This window comes from Opisthocomus hoazin, chromosome 4 (genome assembly GCF_030867145.1).
Source record: "Opisthocomus hoazin isolate bOpiHoa1 chromosome 4, bOpiHoa1.hap1, whole genome shotgun sequence".
Taxonomy (NCBI): domain Eukaryota; kingdom Metazoa; phylum Chordata; class Aves; order Opisthocomiformes; family Opisthocomidae; genus Opisthocomus; species Opisthocomus hoazin.
In genome coordinates, this window is record NC_134417.1 from 23,804,465 (window position 1) to 23,824,591 (window position 20,127).

The 20,127-nt window shown below is 41.1% G+C and overlaps 1 protein-coding gene across 1 annotated transcript; it reads right to left on the minus strand.

Moving 5' to 3' along the window:
- Position 1: 1 nt before the first annotated feature.
- SKIL (SKI like proto-oncogene) lies at positions 2 to 18,808 on the minus strand. The gene is made up of 7 exons (XM_075418337.1): positions 18,704 to 18,808; positions 16,340 to 18,270; positions 11,445 to 11,542; positions 9,788 to 10,026; positions 9,339 to 9,580; positions 8,012 to 8,236; positions 2 to 5,130 (listed from the first exon to the last, which is right to left on the minus strand). Exons 2-7 carry the CDS (start codon positions 17,444 to 17,446, stop codon positions 4,969 to 4,971), a joined length of 2,073 nt encoding a protein of 690 aa, XP_075274452.1. The 5' UTR covers positions 17,447 to 18,270; positions 18,704 to 18,808; the 3' UTR covers positions 2 to 4,968.
- Positions 18,809 to 20,127: the final 1,319 nt, after the last annotated feature.

Genomic DNA, 20,127 nt, shown 5'->3' on the forward strand with positions numbered 1-20,127 from the left:
CAGTTCTTTATTTGTTTTTGAATCCACAATCTATACAGGTATTTACAAGGCATGAAAATGGATAACAGCACAAAATACAATTGAGGTATAAGCTAAGAGCACAGTATGTCATGTTTCAATAAATATAATTCAAAATTTGTAAACTAAGTGACCAGATAGATGCATCTTGCTTACTAAAACCATATAAAATATTTGTTAAATCTCACGTGAGGTAGAGGACAGTTTTGTGTGTCATGTAATGCAACCACAGCAACTCTAACAGTAAGACTGTACATCATTGGCAAAGTATTAAAAATTGTTGAATGCACTGACCGTTTTTCGCAGGTTTTTACTATGGTTTCAGAATAGTCATTCAACCTGTTGCCTTGAACTAACACAGACTCTGTTGTTTTGCAGCTACTTTCTGTAATTTACTAACATAGTTATACTGGCATGTCAACATCAATAAATACTTTGGAGAGTGAGTATGAAAACATAAAAACAGATTTTGTCAATCACAGAAAGCAACATAATGGCAACAAAATATTTTAGACCTTTTTATTATTTCCTAGAATTAAATACAGTACAGCTGTGCTTCCTTTAAGTGAGGTATCTATATTTGAAGAAAAAAAAATCAATTTCTATTGTTACATTTAATTGATTTTCAAATAGCAAAATTTTATACCATTTGTTTGCTGTGCTTGATGAAGTGCTTAAAACTCATTTTTCAAGCATTTCCCAACTGAACCACTAACCCTGAAAAAAAAAAATTTACAAGTAATGGAGACAAACTACAAAATTGTCATGTAATTTGTAACTGCTGACGTTCACAACAGCTAAAAAACGCATGTCCTTTTGAAACAGAGATATGCAACAAACAGAAAATTCTACAGGCTTTCTGTAATGAAAACTGATGAATACTCACACTGCAAAGGTAACGAGCAAAAAGAAAACAAATTTGTGGCTTTCTGCTGCTGACTATTGACAGCTTAAATAAAAGTACTGAAATGTTGCAAGCACAGATTAACAGGTAGGTGTAATTATGTCTTTTGTCAACTTCCATGTTATAGAAAAGTCTGTTGTGTGGATTAATTACACGAATTAAGTGCAGAAAAAATACAAAGTTGTTATCTTTACTGACAGTCAAAATATATACTCTACAAACAAGTGAATTCTAGGAAGCTGACCATGACAGCATTTCAAGGCCAACTTCACGACTAACGCTAGGAAAGTTCTCCAGAAAATTTCATAACACATTCTAGCTATCCCCTCCCCTGATATAAAACAAGAATGCATGAATAAAATGTTGTGACTTCTAAAATATGGGCCAAGCCTTCTTTTTTCAGGCCACCAGTAGCTTTATGCTCCCATTCAACACTTCCTACTTCACTAATTGAATTATGCCTTTACTATATACAAATGATTTTACACCTAAGCTATTAATATATTAAATATAGAATAAAATTAGTTCAAGAATGTGAAACATAACTACATTTATCTAAATACTCAAGCTAAACAATATGCTTTACAAAAACTAAAACGCAGACTTAGTTAAGTTTGGAGATTTAGATAAAAATCTCTTTCGTCTAGGGATACACAGCTATGCGGGTGCTTCCAGACTGCCAAAATTGCAAGAGTTTTACTCTCTAAGCTCGTCTATTTTTTTGTTCATTAGAGTAGACAAAGCATGTGAAAGTTCTCTTCTAAAAAAGTACAGGAGCAAACTAGATATTCACCTCAAATCCTACTTACTTGTTCCGAAAGGCGCACTAGGCAACTTTGATCTTGGTCTAGGTGTTTAATAATGCAACTGTCAAGATCACGGACAATTTTAGGATTTTTTCCTAAAGGCTTCATGTCACAACTATCTGGCAAAACAATGTCCTGCCTGAAAAATCAGCAAGCAATAACTGAGAGCAAAACAAACAGTAATACATAAAATGAGCATGCTATGACTAAAAGCAAGGACCTAACGACAGAATTCGTTTCTACCATTAAGTGTGCACTTATGTGAGGGCCCTTAAGTGTGCATTCCAAGTTCCTGTGTTAGGCTGTAAAAAAACCATTCAATATAACTAGTTTAAGGTAGTGGAAAAAAGTCAACATGTATTTCTTCTAGAACTTATACAGTATTATTTACAATTTACTAAAAAACTATCTTTCAAAGACTGTGAACACACAAAATCTATGGCACATTTATGTATACATTATTACTTAAAATCAGTATAAAATTAAGTCTACACATATGAAAATTATTTATGTTTTGTAAAGAGCCTGAAAGTAATATTTAAGAATTTGAAGAGGATTACAATATTTTCAAAGGTATTCTAACTTCAGATTAACTAAATGGAATATTTACAAAGTTAAAGTCATTTTAATAAACGTTCCATTAGCTTTTTCAGACAGATGTTTTAAAACAATTAGGAGGCCTTATCTGCAGCTGGAATTGCTAAAACTTCATATAGATGCTCGAGTTCTTGCAACAATGAAAATATTTGTACAAACTATGGCCCCCAGCATTTTAATAGCCTACAGCCTAAACCAGTAAACAGCTGGCTGAAGCACTGGCTGAGGCACCCGAGCTATACCAGTACTCCTCTGCAACTGTCACCGCTGAAGTTCAACCGCTGGCAAAAGGGGAAATTTGAGCGGAATTCACGTAACATAGAAAAGACCTGAATGGAAACGGAATATAGAGTATCCTAATATAATAATCCCATGAGGATTCCATACATTCAACAGCTAAGCTATAAATACTGTGGTAAATTAGTCACTGCGGCTGTATTAAGAGTCTGTATGGCCTTACCTACACTGACAATTGAACAAGTCTGGTTCAAAACACTGATGCTGAAAAGCAACTAGAAACGGTCTCTTTTGAGCCTGCAACAACGCCCGGACGAAGCGTTTCTGTTTCCCAGGACGGTGTTTCCTCACTTGCCCGCCTTGCCAATCCAACGTAGGTTCTGCCCACCAAGTTGGACTACTTCAAGCTCCGTTCCCTAATAACCACACTTTTATCGCCACTCTCGCCTACTCAACCTATAGCCATGGTTTTGGTGGCGGTTACAATAAAACATTGTGTTTTTAAAGCACATGGTGCATACACAACCAGAATCATTTACAGTCAGCACCTTTCCTTCCAAACCATGCTGCAAAGACTGGCTTTTGCCTTTTTTTTTTTTTTTTTTTTCCTTCAAGCAAAAATTTGGAGGTGGAGTTTAAGAAGGGAAAAAACATAATCTGGGTCCTTTTTTCTGAACAACACTGACAAAGAAAATTGTTTGATATTTCTTTCATCTGACCTGCTTTAATTGTCAGTGTAAATATGACACAGGGTTCATAAACAAAAATGTACACAGCTATAAAAGAACCATCCTATGACTCCATGACATTTAATTTACCACCTCATTTCTCATTCAAAGATATGTGCAATTTTATCTTTCTCTGTGGTATTCAGTCCTGTAATACCACTAAAAGAGAAACAAAAAAGAACTCAAAAGTTCTCAGTTTTACTAGTTCAGCAAAAAAAATAAACAATGTAGGATTTTACTAGTGGTTTCATCCAAAATTAACTAAATTACTAAGAAAATAATAAACCTAAGTACCTCAAAAACAGAAGCTAAAGCACAGTTTAAAATTACGTAGTGAAATACTAGAACTACTACAATATTCCTAGTCACTGACATCATCAGCTGACATCTGTCAGCTGTATAAAACCTTTTGGAGAGAAGTGCAAAAAATTATTTCTTCATCCAACTTTCTAGTCATGCATTTAACCCACTAGGAACCAGACTTCTGAAGTACTCAAACATTATATATACATAAAGCAGTAATTCTGTACAATTACACATTTTCAAACATTATAGCTTAACAAACATGCTGTATTTCTTAATTCATGGTAACATTACCATGCCATTCAAATACAGAGACTATCAAAATGATTTTCAAAGTGCCGTATCTCAGAACTTTATTTTTTAAGCTATTATCGCAATGTCAGTTAAGGCCTGTTCTATATAATGAAAGAAAAATCCACAAGTTGGCAAGAAGCTCAAAGTGTGGAGGCTTAGGGTACTAAAGAAACTAATATATATTTTTTAATAAATACCATTTTTCTTGAAAGCGTTAGTATCTGAAAACCTGTTAAGTCAAGCTTTCTCGGTTTCTAGAAGGAATAGCCCCACCTTTAAGCCTTTTATTAACGTTTTTTTCATACCTACTATATAGTAGAAAACAAAGGAAAATATGTGAATTTTTAATTTGCGAAGTTTCCATTGTAATTGTAAATTTTTTAATTTACAAAAAACCTGTAACGTTTCCTTCTTCCAGCACGGCAAGCAAATGCTGGCTCTGAAACTCTCTAGATTGATAACGAGATGTTAAATACAAAATACTGATAGGATCAGCTTGACTTCACACAATGAAATTATGGGAAAAACTCACGCTGGTAAATCACTTTCCGATGATCAATGATCTATCATTGTGGTGATTTGGAGTATTACCTTACAGATGAAAAGCTGCCTTTACTTTCCCCAGGTCGAGAACATATAATTCTCACTGAAATCCGAACTATTTTTGACCTTGAAGAATTCATAATGTTTTTAATGTACTTTTATAACTGGATGTGCAATTGATAGCAAAGTAAAGATCATCACATATATTTTAATAGACAATGTTAAAAGGGATAGAGTCCTCAAGAGTGCATTAGAAATAGACAGAAACTGGTCACTCTAAATCAAGAGTTTCGTATTTTTCATTGGTTGAGAAAAACACCAGTACAAATAAATGCAGATTTTCATTGGTTAGGAAAATCTAAAAATGTATACCTATCTATCTCTATTTATTTATATATATGTATATCTTCATCTGGTCTTGTCTGGGAAATAGAAATCTGGAGAGAATACTTTTTCTCATCGCACAGAACCGCTCACAATTCATTAAAAACCAAAACACCCTGTTTGAAGGACGCAGTCATGCTTCCTCGTCCAATTTCTATTTTCCTTTCCCATTTTTTGAAGACTTCAAGATCTGTAGCTTCAATTCCTTTATCATCATCTCCAACTTTTCCCTTGCCTCTCGTTCTTGTCTCAGTTCATCTTGAAGCTCTTGTCTGTCTGCCTCTGCATGATCCAATCTCTGTCTCAATTCCGCTAGCTGTAAAATAGAGGAGAGACAGAGAGGCAGAGCAAAGTTTAGCAAACTTATCTGTGAACATCAGCTATTCATTTCAAGGTGCCAGTGATGACCACCCTATGCATCAGATAAATATTTCAGTTCACCAGTATTGATCAGCTCATCTTCTACAGTTATCAAGAGTTATGCAGTTACCTACTACACCTTCAGCACATGACATCAATATGCACAGTTGCATGAACATCCTACTATAACTAAAAACCAGGAAAGTCTAATTTTTAATTACATATAAATTGTAGCTATATGAACTGTCACACTAGACCATTTCAATAATACATATAAGTTGTTAGGAAGATTGCGATGATGTCTGCATCAGATGTTTCACAAATCCCAGAATAAATAGCACTTTTTCATTTCCCAGGTTCATTTCTCTTACCTGACAAAATATTACATCTTTATTTTAAAGCATGAATGCATTTCTAGAACAAACAAAACCACCAACACTGTCTTCTGATATCCTTTAGTATAAATGAAACAGAATTAACAGAAATGAGATTCACAAAATCTTGAACCTAACTGCCTGTGCATTTATGCATGTGTTCAACTATAAACAGGAGTCCACCCAGAATTTTTTGTGAAGTATCTTGTGTTTAAACACAGAACTTAAATAAAGTTTTCATCTTTGGAGTGCAGTAAAACTCAGACTTGCTGGAGTGTCATTAAAACTTATTTACTGTGAGATCTGGAAACGTCTGATGAATTTTTTAAGTGTAGGAAAGATACTGTGACATTGCTCATATGTATATTACCAGCAGTCAAAACAGGGAGGAGACTGGAAATCAGTTATCTTTTCTACCATTGATTTAAAGGGTTATTTCTTACAAAAAGACCTCACAACCTAAAAAAATCCATCTGCCTTTTTAATGATGGGTATCTATCAGATCTAAATCATCACTAAGCATACATCTCACTGAAAAGGAGGAAGACTGCTCATGAGAATGAAAGACACAGGAGCATATAGGATCACCAGTGCTCACCAATGGCTGTAAAACGTACTGGGCAAAAGAACTGCTGTGCTGATTTCAGAGAAACACCACATTCCATGGCTCTTCATGTCCACTTGCATACTTGGAAATATTTAAACACTTCTTAGCATAATCAGAAATATTTAAGAGGTTCTTAGCAATATTTTGCTTGCAAATTAATGTAAGTCTTCCGACTCCACTGCTTTGATGAAGTGAACTGGTGCAGTACGATAATGCCCACTGCCTGCATGTTACAGCATGTACTACGTAAGTGCATCTCTGGCTGAGTTTTGATTTCCAGCTCTAAGGGAAGGTTCCAGCACTGGTTATACTCCTCTATCGTGATTGACAGGGTAAAGCAACAATTAAACAGAGAAGTCAAAAAGGGGGGGGAAGACACTTAGTGCATCTTCAGGCAGGCCTAGAAGTAAGGACAGACATTTAAACGAGTTCCAGATCCCAAATTATTAATTTTGTTTAATGTACAAAGCAGGTTCCTCCCAGTCCACAGTTCTCAGAGAGAAAGAGCAGCCTAGGCAACCCCTTCAAGAGGACATCGGATTAAGGCTTTTTTTCAATGCTGTATACACAGCTTGAGGAAGTTACCTGTTGCCAGGACCTCTGTTTAACTCGGGTACTTCTGACAACTGCTTGGAACCTAGTGTCCAAAATCTATAGTAAGATGTGATAAATGGAGAAAAATGTTCAAATTGTTATGTTGCGAATAGCTCTACCACACAAGTAATAACAGAGTAAACTTTGATGCAAGGAATGGATTTAAGTTTTCAAAGTCTAACTTCAAAAGAAACAATCAACCATTTTCTCCTTGGGGAACAACCTATGGTTTTTACCCTCTAAGGAAAGTAAGCTACATCATATAAACACGCTATACATGATTATCTTCATAAATTAGAACATGTTGCTACTTGCAGTAACAGGGCTTGTACCAGATGTTTAGTAAACCAGGCCTTAGAGAGGATTATTTCTGGCAGCAAAGGCTAGGAATCTGTGGAGTGAGATGCCATGAAATTAAATTAATGAGAAGGATTTACTACACTAGTTTCTGCCCTACTCCCGAAAAATACCAAAACCTGTCTCTCAAGTACTTCCTGCTTCTTAGTTTGAGACACTAAGAACAGGAAATACACACAGCTATGATCAAATAACCACAAAGCTTTTCTGAGCTTCAGTTTCAGATTTTGTTTACTTTAAAAAAAAACAGACCTGTGAAGACTAGTTTTCTGTGACACAGTACAAAACACATCCGTATACACTTAATCATAACTGCAACCGATTCTGAAGAGGCGCATTCCAAGGCTCCCTTTGGCATTAACTAGATATTTCCCATTTGAATGACATCAATAACCTCCAACATGAAGAAAGCAATAGTAAAAGTTGAAAAGAAAGAAAAAATGTCTCCGTAGGTTTTGACATATGAACTCAAGAGGCAGAAACGGAAGACAAAAGCATGATTTTCATTTCCAAATGCTTTGACAGAGCACAGAAGGGGGGGGTCATCAGATAGTGCAGCATATTCTACCAAGGAACAGAAAAAGCAGCATGGTATGCTACTAACGTGACAAAAAAGTGGTTAATAGGTATGGATTTTTTTTTACCATAAAAGGAAGAAAAAGACAAATAGCTTATTCTTACAACTAACACTTGACAGGTGAAATGTTTCTGTAAGTTGCATTCTACCTCAGTTTCAATCAAGAGACAGGGAAATAAATATTGCTGTCACTGTGACCTATTTAGGTATGAGTCTATGATATCAGTACACACAGAAAAGACGAAACCTTAAAGTGGCTGAGCAACAGCTTCACACTTTCCTGATACACTAAATACGGTTTGGTTTGAAACAAACTTTTCTTTCTCACCTGTGCTGCATATTCAGCTTCTTTGTCTTTTTCTAAATTGGAGTCACAGCTACACTTTTGCTTCATCACTTGGTCCAGTTTTTTCTCCAAGTCTCTCTGCTCAAAATAAAATTCTTCCATTCTTTGAGCATGCTCTGTTTGCAAACATTCGAGTTCTTTTTGTAAATTCTGCTGTTCTTCAGTTAATTCCTTCATAGCTTTAGAGTTGCTTAACATTTCCACTTCCTGTCAAGAAAAATCAAGATCACATACACCTTGGTTCTAAGACCGGAAAAGTAAAAAAATGAATTTAAATGTTTATCTGGAAACAACGAGGCCAAAGAGAGCACATTTATCTACCGATAACAATAGCCTGATAATATTATTTACTTATCAATGGTTGCCTTGAACTCTGTAGCAGACATTTCAATATAAAGAAATTATTTATACTTCCAAGTACATGGAGCTTCCAGAATCAGATTCACAACTTCCAGCAGTGAACCTCAAGAAGCAGCAGCACTGATTTACTAAAATATACTTTGAAGATGAAAGAAATGGATTATCAGAAAACAGAATAACTGTGTTTGATTTCGTTTTCCACTAGCATTTTGATATTTTTTTTAACTCTTTGTGTATTGTTTTTTTTTAACTTATCTACAGGCTTTACTTCCAACAGCAGAACAACTTCAAAGTAGCAGCTCTAGGGTCCTATCTGAGCTCACAGATTCCGAGCTTAACGTTAAATAAAATAAAACAAACCACCAGGTCTGGCATATGAATGTAAGAAGCAAAGACAGGATGTTATTGCAGAAAACAGAAATGAGGCAAAATCACAAGTGGACACTAGCTTCTAAGGCCATCCATTATTAAAAAAAACCAACAAAACAAAACAGTAAACCCCCCCTAAAAACAAGGGCTTATCAAATAGAAATAGGAAGGTGGTAGCCTTCTTTATACAGGGCAGCGATTAAATCATTTCTAGAATATTGATGTCTGCATCTTTAAAATCCTGAAAACTGAGAAATTTTAGAGGACTTAAACTATATTTGCCAAAATAGTTAAATGTTTGGTGAACATTTTAAAGTGAAAGAAGTAGTTTTCATATGGATAAAATAAAAGCAGGAGCTGCTTGAACAGAGTAGTTGCAAACTGAAAAGGCACCAATTAATAGTGGACTTGAACCTACTGAGCCTAAGGGATATTAAAAATTTGGTGTCTGGATTCAAGCCGGGGGGTGAATTATCTGTGTGTTTTGGTGTTTATAAATAAATGTAATCTGTGCTATTGATTCTAGAACCAACCAGTTTTCTGAGGACAAAAGTGAAATGCACTCAGATTGGCACTGTACCATTTGAAGCTGCTGTTTCCTCCGCAAAATAGTATTTAGTTTTTCTTGCTGTTTCATGTAGGTTTTCATCACTTCTTCCATGATCCTCCCCTTGTCATCTTCGCAGCTGATGTCTTTCATGAGAGTGGGGGACAAGGTTCGCGCGTCATTTCCCACTTCAACTCGGCTAGCATCTCTAGCGATTTTGGAAGAAATACGTTCAGATTTTCCACCTCTTGCAGAACGAGTTGAGACAGCTGGATCTGCACAGAAAAGAACATAGCACAATAATCACAGAAAATTAAGCTTCCGGAGTGAAAAAATGCGAAGAACATGGAAGATTACAAAACCATCAAAAGAATTTTTAGAAAACTGAAGTGACACCACAAAATACTAGCTTGGTGTTGAGCTTTCCAAAATTATATGGTATAAACATTGAAAAGACTACAATGTGATTTTCCACTACTTACCTAAACGTTTATGCTGCTCCACACCAGTTTTCAAGTCAATTTTTTCCTGTTCTTCAAGAGAAAGCTCTGGATAGGAGGCAGCTTTTTTGTGCTTTCCACTACTGAGCTTCTTCTCTGACTGTCCAGGTGAGTATTTAATTACTTCTGAAGCTTTGACTGTTGTTTTTGAAACATCTTTATATTGTGATGCAAGAGATACATTTGGGGCAACCACTTTATCACACATATAAAGGTAGTAACTGAAACAGTAGAATAATAAAATAAAGAATGAAAGGTAAGGCATAATAAACAATAACTGGTAGAGGGCAGTACGTTTAATTTAACGTCATTTTAAACTGTAAAGGTTTCAATGAAAAATAAGCACGTCCTCTTTAAATTTTTCCTATGCAAAAGGAAATCCTGATGATCCACTTAATCTTTACTAAGTAGATTATCTAGACAAGGTTTTGAGGCTATCAAACACGAGGATTTTTCAAACATGGCTGATAAAAAAAACCTATAGAAAATCATATGAAGTGTTCAATTACATACAAAGAGTGAAATTCGAATGCCACTGAATCCAGACTCTCCAGCACTTTCACAATCCTTATATTAGCAACAGAGGACGAGGGAAGCGATCAGTGTAGCGGCGACGAGCATATCACTCTTTCAATAGCAAAGCTGTGTACTGACAGTGCTGGGGCATGTCTGAGATCAATGCTGGACCTTCCTTCTCACAAATATTGAACAGTCTGTCTGGACTTTCACAGCTCCCGGACTCCTAGGAGCATCCTCCTGTACCACCCTAAGCCAGCCACTCAGCTTTTGTCTAGTACAGAGGGAAGAGTGCCAGATGTGTTAAGGTCAGTGCCAAGATAACCCATGTCACGATGCTGGAGTCAACATTGTTGTCTTCAGCGCCTTCCTTTCTCCTAGTTCTGAAGGAAGGCACCAACAGAAACAGCAAACCAAGGGACAATCACAGCAGTTCCACCATTCACTTGTCTGCATGGGAACCAGTTTGATGCACGTGTTGCTTTACTGCATGCTGCTCGCAAAAGAGGCTGATCTCGCCCGTATACGGTAAATGCATAACCACACAGGGATGAGGGTAAGATGTATGTCAAGAAAAAACAATTCCCTCATTGATGCAGATGATAAACTTTGTACTAAGTTAAGGAAATGCACCTGGTTTCTAAAACCAGGAAACTAACAAACAGACAGTTCAGTGGTAGCTATGTTCCAGTGTGAAGTCTTCAAACTCCTTTTACAAGTCTTTTTTGAAAGGAAATCAAGTTGCACTCATGGTAAATAGGCCCTAGGCAGCCTTCCACATGCATGCATTACGTTATAATAGGAAAGATCAAAAAATACCTTCTGTCATTTCTACTCTGTAAAAGGAAAATGTAATTACATTTCAATTGTATTGCTACTGAAGAACACTCGTAGATCACAGCTTGAGTCTCATACCAAAAATCACTCATAAGCAGTTCATTAATATTTACACCAAGAAACGCATAAAAAATTAGGGTTCAGTTATTCTTGTGCAATCCCTTGGAGTTTTCCTAACAGTTCAGGTTGCAAGTACTTTTTTTTCAGTTGAAATTATGTTTAAATAGCCAAAAGTATTTAACTCGTACATATGGTGCTCATAGTTCTGCACAGGAAATTCAGTTACCTGGGATGGAGAAAGGAGGGTGGCTGAGGATCAGTTTCTGCTTCTTGCTTGATAACTGGATACCACTGCGACAAGTCCAGGCTCTGCTGTGAATCTGCCTAAAGTAAAGGTAATAAACTGGTAACTGGAAGATGCGTACATTCCACGCTCCTCAGTGGAATGGCATTTGCACCATTAATACATACACACCAGAAAAGCTGGAGTACTGGAAAATGCAGAGTCTTTGGCAGAGATGCAGGGTGACGCAAGCCACAGAAGTTTCTTTGATCTCCAATTTCCCATTAAGGGTGAAGTAGCAATGAAATTAAAAGAAAATCTCTTTACAAACCTACACGAAAGCTCTGTCGAGTTTCCAGCACTCTGCCAGAGGTGTGCTGCAGAAAGCTGAAACTAGGATTCTCAAAAGGCTGTAGGAGCCTTTTGCAATGAAGTCTCCACATCACAGTAAGCACTTGCCAGATACTTTATTACAAAATAAAAGCATAAAACCTATGAATAAAATGGAACAATTACGAGTGTTTGAGAGACAGAACTTTCTTTTGTTGTCACAAATTCTTATTACAGAAGCTGGCAAAGCTGCTGCAGCAACACGGCAGCTCTATTTCCTTTGTAGTAACAAACAAAATTAATCCAGATGCATCAGCATACATAATCTTGGAAAACTTCTGTGCATTTTGTATTTGGATACCAATTCTTGTTCTGTTTGTCCCAATAAACTGTTTTGGAATTGCTCTTTGTCAAAGTTACTGGTGATACTTCGTGCTCCGCTGCAAAGTTACTACTAACTTCAAGTGAAAGGTGTCTCCTCATATATTTAACAAGACTCATAGCTAAGAAATTGATTCTTAATTTCATTGTATTAAAATAGCCCTGGGAAGTGGGTTTTCGGGTAAGGTGTGGTTGGTTGACTCCAACCAGCAGCCAAGCACCCACACAGCCAAGCACCACCACCCCCAGGGGATGGGGACAAAAGCAATAAAGCTCACGGCTCCAGATAAAGACAATTTAATAGGTGAAGGAAAGATTTAAAAAAAAAGAAAAAAAAAAAGCCAACCAAGTGAAGCAAAGGTTGTTGCTCACCACCTCCCACAGGCAGACTGATGCCCAGCCAGTCTCCAAACAGCATCCACCTCGGATGCCAAGACCTTCTTTCTTCTCCTTATATCCCAGTTTTTATTGCTGAGCATGACATTCTAAAGTACAGAGTCTCTCTCTGGCCCCTGCTGGTCTCTTGCCCACCCCCAGCCTACTTGCTGCAGGGTCTGAGTACGAAACAGAAAGCATTGACACTGCCCAAGCACTGCTCAGTGGCAGTCAGAACACCGGGGTGTTACCAACACTGTTTTAGCCGCAAATCCAAAGCACCACACCATACCAGCTGCTATGGAGAAAGTTAACACCACGGCAGCCAGACCCAGTACCTCTGGAAAGGTGCTCAATTGAAAAAAAAAAAAAATGAAAAGCCCATAAAGCTAAAATAAAATATCCTACTGTATGGAAAGCTTCATCTAGCATGCTAACATACATCAGAAAAGTTTATATTTACACACCCTGAAATACACTGTCACAGAATTTAGTCTCTGGCAGTCAAGAGAGTACCCAATTACACAGGTGTGGCTAATATCAAGGTCTGCAGAATCCAATGCCACTTGAGAATGAGAAAGACCAAATCCCACCTACAATGTCCTGCTCAAAACTTCCAGCCCACTAAATTCAGCTCTAGCAATGAAACTGAAATTTAACTCGACCCCTGCAGTGCCTCAAATCACTTCCAATGCCGATAGAAAGGACGGGGCACAAGAAAGCTCAGCTCCAGAATAGTAAATTCATAATCAAGCCTTTAAATAATAAAGATTTGAAACACAGCAAATGAAAAATGACCTCATCCTGACACTTCTCAAGTTTTTTCTGCTTGTGCAGATCATTCTAATAATTTAAATAATGTACATATATTCTTCTACTTATATTATAGCTAGTCCACAGTAATCCAATTTTAACTTCTGAATCACATCTTGTCCATCTTTTAGGACTCACATTTTAACATGTTTGTATATTTATGGAATTATGTATCACATAACCTGTATTTTCAAGCTACCAGGTCAGATATTTACATTCCCACCTATTTCAAATGGAAACCAGCTGTAGTGTCTACCCATCAGCGTGCATTTTGCAAATGAATTACATAACATGCAATCAAATTTTTACTTAGGAAAGAAAACGAAAGATAATTGTAAATAAACATTAAATCTTTTTCTAACCCTATTCCTCCCTCATCATACAGGTTAATAGAACAGAGATAAAGCATCTACTTCAACATGTACAGGTATATTTCTTTACCTAACAATCTGTTTAGTTTAGATGCTCTTAAAGAATTATGTAAATGCAATATATCCAAGTAAACTTGAAATTCATTGAATGACTTCTACCTAAATTGTTTGAAAGGGCTACATGAAAGTACGCCTTATTTTTCTTCTAAAGCTAGTTGTACAAAGCTGTTTTTTAAGAAAAAAAAAAATACAGATAAGTAGTAGTTTCAGCCTAATCATTAAGCCTGCAGTTTTAGTGGAGATGGGATTTATAAAAATGCTCAGAAGAAACGGTAACTCTCCACATGGCGAGCTTCTCCCCATGCACGGTGACCAACTCAAGGACTTCGTCTGAGAAGGAAGACAAAGTTCTAGTGCAGAGCAATTATCAGAAGCTGTCACAAAGTCAAAGCGAATGCGGCTCAGCGACAGCTGCTCCGTTGCAGAGCAAGTGGATGTCACACTGCAGTCTAAAACTCAACGGAAAAGGAGAAAATCTGTGACAATCAAATATACAGCTTACAGCTTTCTCATTAGCACAAAGAACAGAAGGAATTAACCTTGTGAGTACAGCAGGTGAGGGCCTCCATTGTCTGCTTTTAAAATAATGAAAGCAAACGCGTACTTGCTTTTTGAGGTGAGTAAACTCAGCGGGAAATGCTAAGGAGAAAGGCAGTGCACAGCATCTAGGATGCACCAAAGACTACAGGATGTAATTAACAATTTATTATTACTGGATGGACAAAGACCTAGCCAACATCAACTGCTCTTCCTTGGCCCTCCAAAGAAACCTCAAAGATGAGCTGGCACTTCTGAGGACTGACTCAGCAAAGGTGGTAAGAAGGTGACAGAACGGCAAATGGAACATCCTGCAAATAAATCTCCCTAGGAGTGTAAGAAAAGGGAATGTCTACACGTTGTACGCCACAGAAATGAGGGAAAGAAAGCAGACCACGGTTCCCCAGGACAAGAAAACAGGGGCTGTGCTCCAACACTCCCCTACTAAACTCTTCTAATCTTTTGTGCTTTCCAGACAAACATCCATGGGACAAAAAAAGCAAACTCACAGTTTCCACGGTTTCTCATATTTCATATGCTGCTTTGTAAGAAAGAATTACATGGGTCTGCAACAGAAGACTCCAGAAAGTTTTTGTATCTCATTTGCACTGGTCCAGTCCAAATTACTGTTACTGCTAATTTCAGCTGGTTTTTTGATCTGTACACATGAAAGATTGCGTGGTCTGAAATCTGCTACTATGAAAAAGGAAGGAGCACTATAGGTACGAACGTGGAAGACTACTTCCACTCATCCATCCACCACATTATAGTTTATTACCTACACTGGCATTGCAAGGATGAAGACTGCCAGGTCTTTATCAGAGGAAAAGCAAAGTCTCCTTGCAATGAACTTGTCTGTATCTTCAACTAATTCATCACATGGAAGCATGCCACACTGCAGACTTTCATGCAAATTTTGTTCTAAAATCCCTTACTGTAGACTGGTACAACCACAAAAATACCTGTTATTACAGTAGGCCTTTCTGCAATAGCAAGTTTTCAGAAGTTTATGCTGAAAGGTGTCCACTTCTCGCACACCTTTACGGGCTCAACCATCTGGACTGCTCTTGCTGCTATTTTGAAATCAACCACAAAACATTCAACATGCAAACTGGATATATTATCAAAACAGCAGCCATCAAACAGACATATAAATGCCAAAAGCGCTGAAAAGGAACATTGTCACAGGGCAGAAACCATTTAAAAACCTCTTAAGTTTACATTATACCCCCAAAATTGTACTTTCTATGAATGGAAACATCTATGATGTCCAATACTTATCTAGTGCTTGCCTTATTATTTGAAGCAGAAGCTCTTTAGGGGAAAAATAATCTCTGTATTTTTGAACCACAGCACAGACTTACAGCAATATTTTAGGAAAAAATACAACATCTATTATTAACCATTGTCAAAGATACCGGCCTACAGCTCATTACTTGAGCTGTTTAAAACCCCCTCTTTTTGGCACGTTTCTCTACACAAGTGGCTTAAACAGAAAGCTACTGCTGAACAAGCAGACTTTGGGCTTCTAAATAGCAACTTATCAATGCACCATCACCCTGCATGCAAAGTCATGAGATGGGTGGTTAGCAAGCCAGGTTTCCATACACCGCACGTGTGTGTGCTGAAGTAAAAATAACAAATGAAGAATTAATTCATAATACTTGATTTTCAAGCTCCTTTCTGCTTTGCTCAGCTGCTGCAACACACACCGCGTAACACATACTCAGAGGTCAAATGGGAGAACAAAAATTTCCACAATAGCTCTGAATTTTCCAGAGACTGCATACTTTAAAACAGAACAAGAACCAACAAAGCCAAACCAGCTGGAATGAAGTTACCTGCAGCCCAAAGAAGAAAGAAATTACCGCATCTTTTAATGAGAAACGGTGAAGCTCTCTCACAAATTTAACTTAGGCTTGATGCGACACGCATTCCAATTTACAAAAGGCAAGCAATGCACTTCTGAAACAAGTATTTACGTGTGAGCGCAGAGAGATTTGGGAGTTTTACAAGAGCAGGTGAACTTACTTTGGACCGAGTTCTTTTCTGACTTTTCTCGCTAAATTTCTCCTTCATTTCCTCCAAGAGATGCTTCAGTTCCCGCTCCTCCGAAGTTCCCAGGTATTTTTGGTTAATATGCAGGTAGTAGTGCCACTTGGCCGATTCAAACCCCCAGTGGCAGGTCCTCTTGTCTGGGGATCTGTGCGAGTGCATCACAAACGTCTGGGGGGAGAACATCCCGTAGCACTCCAAACACTGGATACACGGGTCATCCGGCGCAAGGTAGAACTGAGGTGCAAACAACCCCTGGCACTTGCCCAGGCATTCATGCTCGACTTCAAAGGCACTGCCAGTCTCTTTCAGTTGGGCCAAGCTGTTCTTACCAGGGAGAAAACTGCCGTTTTGCGGAAAAGTGCGAGGACGTAGTAAAGCATTGCATAGTCTCTGAGCATCAGTCAGCGTAATTAGCCCACAGGATGGAGCATTAAATGGAAGAATTCCCAAAACCTTCAGAATATGAAGCTGGTCGGAAGTGCACCTTGAGCAGTAGATGTACAGTTCGTCACACACTGTATTGATCTGTTGCAACGAAAAGTCTCGGAGAACTGAATTCAACACTTGAGGCAGGCAAAGTCTTTTTTCTCCTCCGACTTTAAAACAAGAGATAGATTCCCCCTCCAGCATAGTCTGGGTGAGTTCCGTGGAGCTGTCCGGAGGAATGAGCAGTGGGCCAGAAAGTATTTGCGGCGACGGAAGAGGCAAGAAGACAGTGGGCGACATACTTTCCTGGGAATAACGAGCTGAAAAAGCTGCCGGTCCACCCAGTGAACTCTGGCTGCTTAAGTGGAACTGTGCCAACGTGTGTTTCAAACCTGGATTTAAATTCAAAGGCTCACATAGCGAAGTACTGTTTGGCTTGGCGGCTTCCGCATCAGCCTCCACAGGAGTTTCGTCATATTCGTCCAAGTTTTCCTTCTTTATTGTTGGCAATTTATTTATCGCAACTCGTACTTTGCTACTTACATGTGTATCTGTCATCGCTTTTTTTAATGGAGGACTCCCATCCTCTTGGATCCCACTCCTTTTTTGGTCTGAAACTAGACCTAGAGGGAAGTTTATCTGTGGGCTTTCCATAGCTAAACACCAGAACTTTAATTAAGTCAGTCTTGAATACGCATTTTCCTGCTTGTTCATACAAAAAAAACCAATTTCAAGTGACCTTGATCACCTCAGGCACACCAAGTTTTACACTCCTTTCAGTAAAACGTTACTTCTTCAGCCTCCAATAATAAAAACTGTAACCCATTTTGCATGTAATATCATAAAATTAATAACAGAGAGGTTACACAAATTTTTCTTTTATAGTTATTTGTTCAATTTTCTCGTATAAAAACCCCACCGCAATGTGTATACAAAAGGCTTCTCTTCATACCCTATTTTACACAGTAATCTTGTACAGCAAATTAGTAAAAAACGAAGCGTTGATGCAAAAGTGTCCAGCCTCGATCATTTTTTCCTTTAAAAAATATACTGTCTTTTCAAATAAGTCTCTATTTCAATACTAAAATAGAAAAATGGTCTCAGTTTGAAGAATGCTGATCTTAATGCCATCAATCCCAAAACGTAGTTAAAGTCGCATGAAAATTTTATTCGGCACTTTCAGCTGCCGGAGATCAAACATGACCCGAAGGATTGGCTTTACCGCGCTGCCAACTTCACGACTTCACCACCACCGCAGGAGTGACTACGGCGGTTCACAAATAAACCCCCAAATTAAAGGCTGGCCCAGATCGCCGGCCAAAAACCGAACGTCCCTGTGGAGTCACCTTTGGCACAGATGTCACCGGTGTGTGTCAGGGCTCTCCCACCCCGCGATACCGGTGACAGCGGTGAGAACCAGGCCATGGGCTGACGCCACGGCTTGTGCCAGCGGAGCTCTGCCCGTCCCGCCAGCCGGCCTGCGGAGAGAGACGGAGGCCGGTCACCAGCAACGCCAGAACGCCAGTCAGCGGGGTCAGAGCAGGGCTACGGCTCCCGGTTCACCGGGACCGGGCGCAGCCGGCGGCCAGCCCCCCGGAGCGCTGCCTTCCCCGCCCGCCGGGCCGCGGCCGCCTGAAGGACGGGGTCTCGGCGGGCAGGAGGGCCCCTCCGCCCGGGAGCCGGCCCCTCGCCCCGCAGCCCCTTCCCGGAAGGGCCCGGGACTCCGCATCGCGCCCTCCTCCCTCCCGCGCCGTGACTCACCTCAGCCCCGCCGGGCACGGCTCACACCCCCCCCCCCCCCGCCCGCCCGCCCCACGCCGCCGTACCCGTCACCGCGCTCCCTCCCCGCCGCCGCTCCCAGCCCCCGCCTCGGCCCCAGCCCCCTCAGGCGCCCCCCTCCCCGTTGCTCACCCCGTGGGGGCTCCGGCAGCCCCGTGGGAGCGGACCCGGCGCGGCGGACGCGCCGCCCACCCGTGACCTCACTGCGGAGACGGCGGCGGCGGCGGCCGAGACGACGGCAGAGACGGCGGCGCGCGGGCACGAACCCGCCGGCGGCGCGCGCCACCCCCTCCCGCCGCCGCCGCAGCCCCGCCCACTGTCTGGGGCAGCGGCCGCCCCTCCCCCGCCCGCCGCCGCCTCAGCGCAGGGAAACCCCTCCCCCCCCGCCGGCAGGAAGAGCGGGCGGGGGGGGATAATAAAAAAACGCAGGAAAAAAAAACCGAAAAAGCGCAATTTCTGCTCGCCCGCCAGCCCCGGGCCGCCTTGCCGCCGGTTCTCCGCCCTTAGAGCCCGCGGGGGGCGGCCAGGGTGGAAAGGGAGATGGAGCCGAGCGGGAGCGCAGGCCCCGGGGCGGGAGGAGGCCCGGGCGCTGACAGGGAGCTGTGGGGCGAGCCGCTCCCCTGAGGCGCGGCGGGCCTCGGCAGCCGGCCCTCAGCGACCCTCCCTCAGGGACCGTCCCTCGGCGACGGGCCCCACGCGAGGCGGGTTCCCTCCCTCCCTCAGGGACCGGCCCTCGGCGAGGGGCCCCACGCGAGGCGGGTTCCCTCCCTCCCTCCGGGACCCTCCCTCAGCGAGGGGCCCCAGGCGAGGAGCGCTCCGCTCTGCCTCCCCGGTGTCTGTCGCCGCGGCGGGCACGCCGTGAGGCGGCGGGAGCGAGGACGTGCTGAGGGGCAGGACGAGGGGTCCATGGCGGGCACGGAGCCCGGCTGGGAAGCGGTGCGATCGCTTCTGTGAAGGGAGGGTTACGCGACGGGCTTCTCCCCGGAGGAGGGGGAAGATGCTCTTCAGTGGCCGCTTAGCCTTTGTACAGCTGGTTTGTGTGTTACAAGTTCCTTCTGTCTACAAGGAGCCTAAAGCTTTTTGGTTTACATCTTCTTCATAAAGACAGCGCTTCAGCTGAGACTAAGGCACAATCCAGTCTGCCGCTGCCTGTCATCCCGTACAGTCACCTGTTTTGATGCAATGTGAGTGTAAAAGCGTAGCACATGAAAATGGGGCAACCAGGCACCGCTTAACACCAGGCAGCGCTGGCCAGCAGGCTCCCTTCCATGTCGTCACCTAATGCCACGCCAGAAGGATTACCACAGAGCAAACAAAGCCTGCCTCACTGATGATCGGCACGGCCTGGGTACGCTTCAGTCCTTGGCTTCGCACCTCCGATACGCTTAGGTTTCCTCTGGGCTGGCGGGGCTGACCGATGGAGGGGCCCTCGAGAATCACTGCTCTGCGAGTCACCTCTCAGCTCACTGCTGCAACAACCGCATCCGTTGCAATACCTACAGCAATGTCTACAACGTTCCCTTCTGGCGATGGCTGGGCAAAGAGGGATCTGGGGT

Excerpts from the sequence above, each read along its gene's own strand:
- SKIL (XM_075418337.1), bottom strand. The coding sequence starts at position 17,446 with ATGGAAAGCCCACAGATAAACTTCCCTCTAGGTCTAGTTTCAGACCAA. Across the intron at positions 9,581-9,787 it reads GGAGCAGCATAAACGTTTAG|ATCCAGCTGTCTCAACTCGT; the intron begins GTAAGTAGTGGA and ends TTTTCTGTGCAG. Across the intron at positions 8,237-9,338 it reads GGAAACAGCAGCTTCAAATG|GAAGTGGAAATGTTAAGCAA; the intron begins GTACAGTGCCAA and ends TTTTCTTGACAG.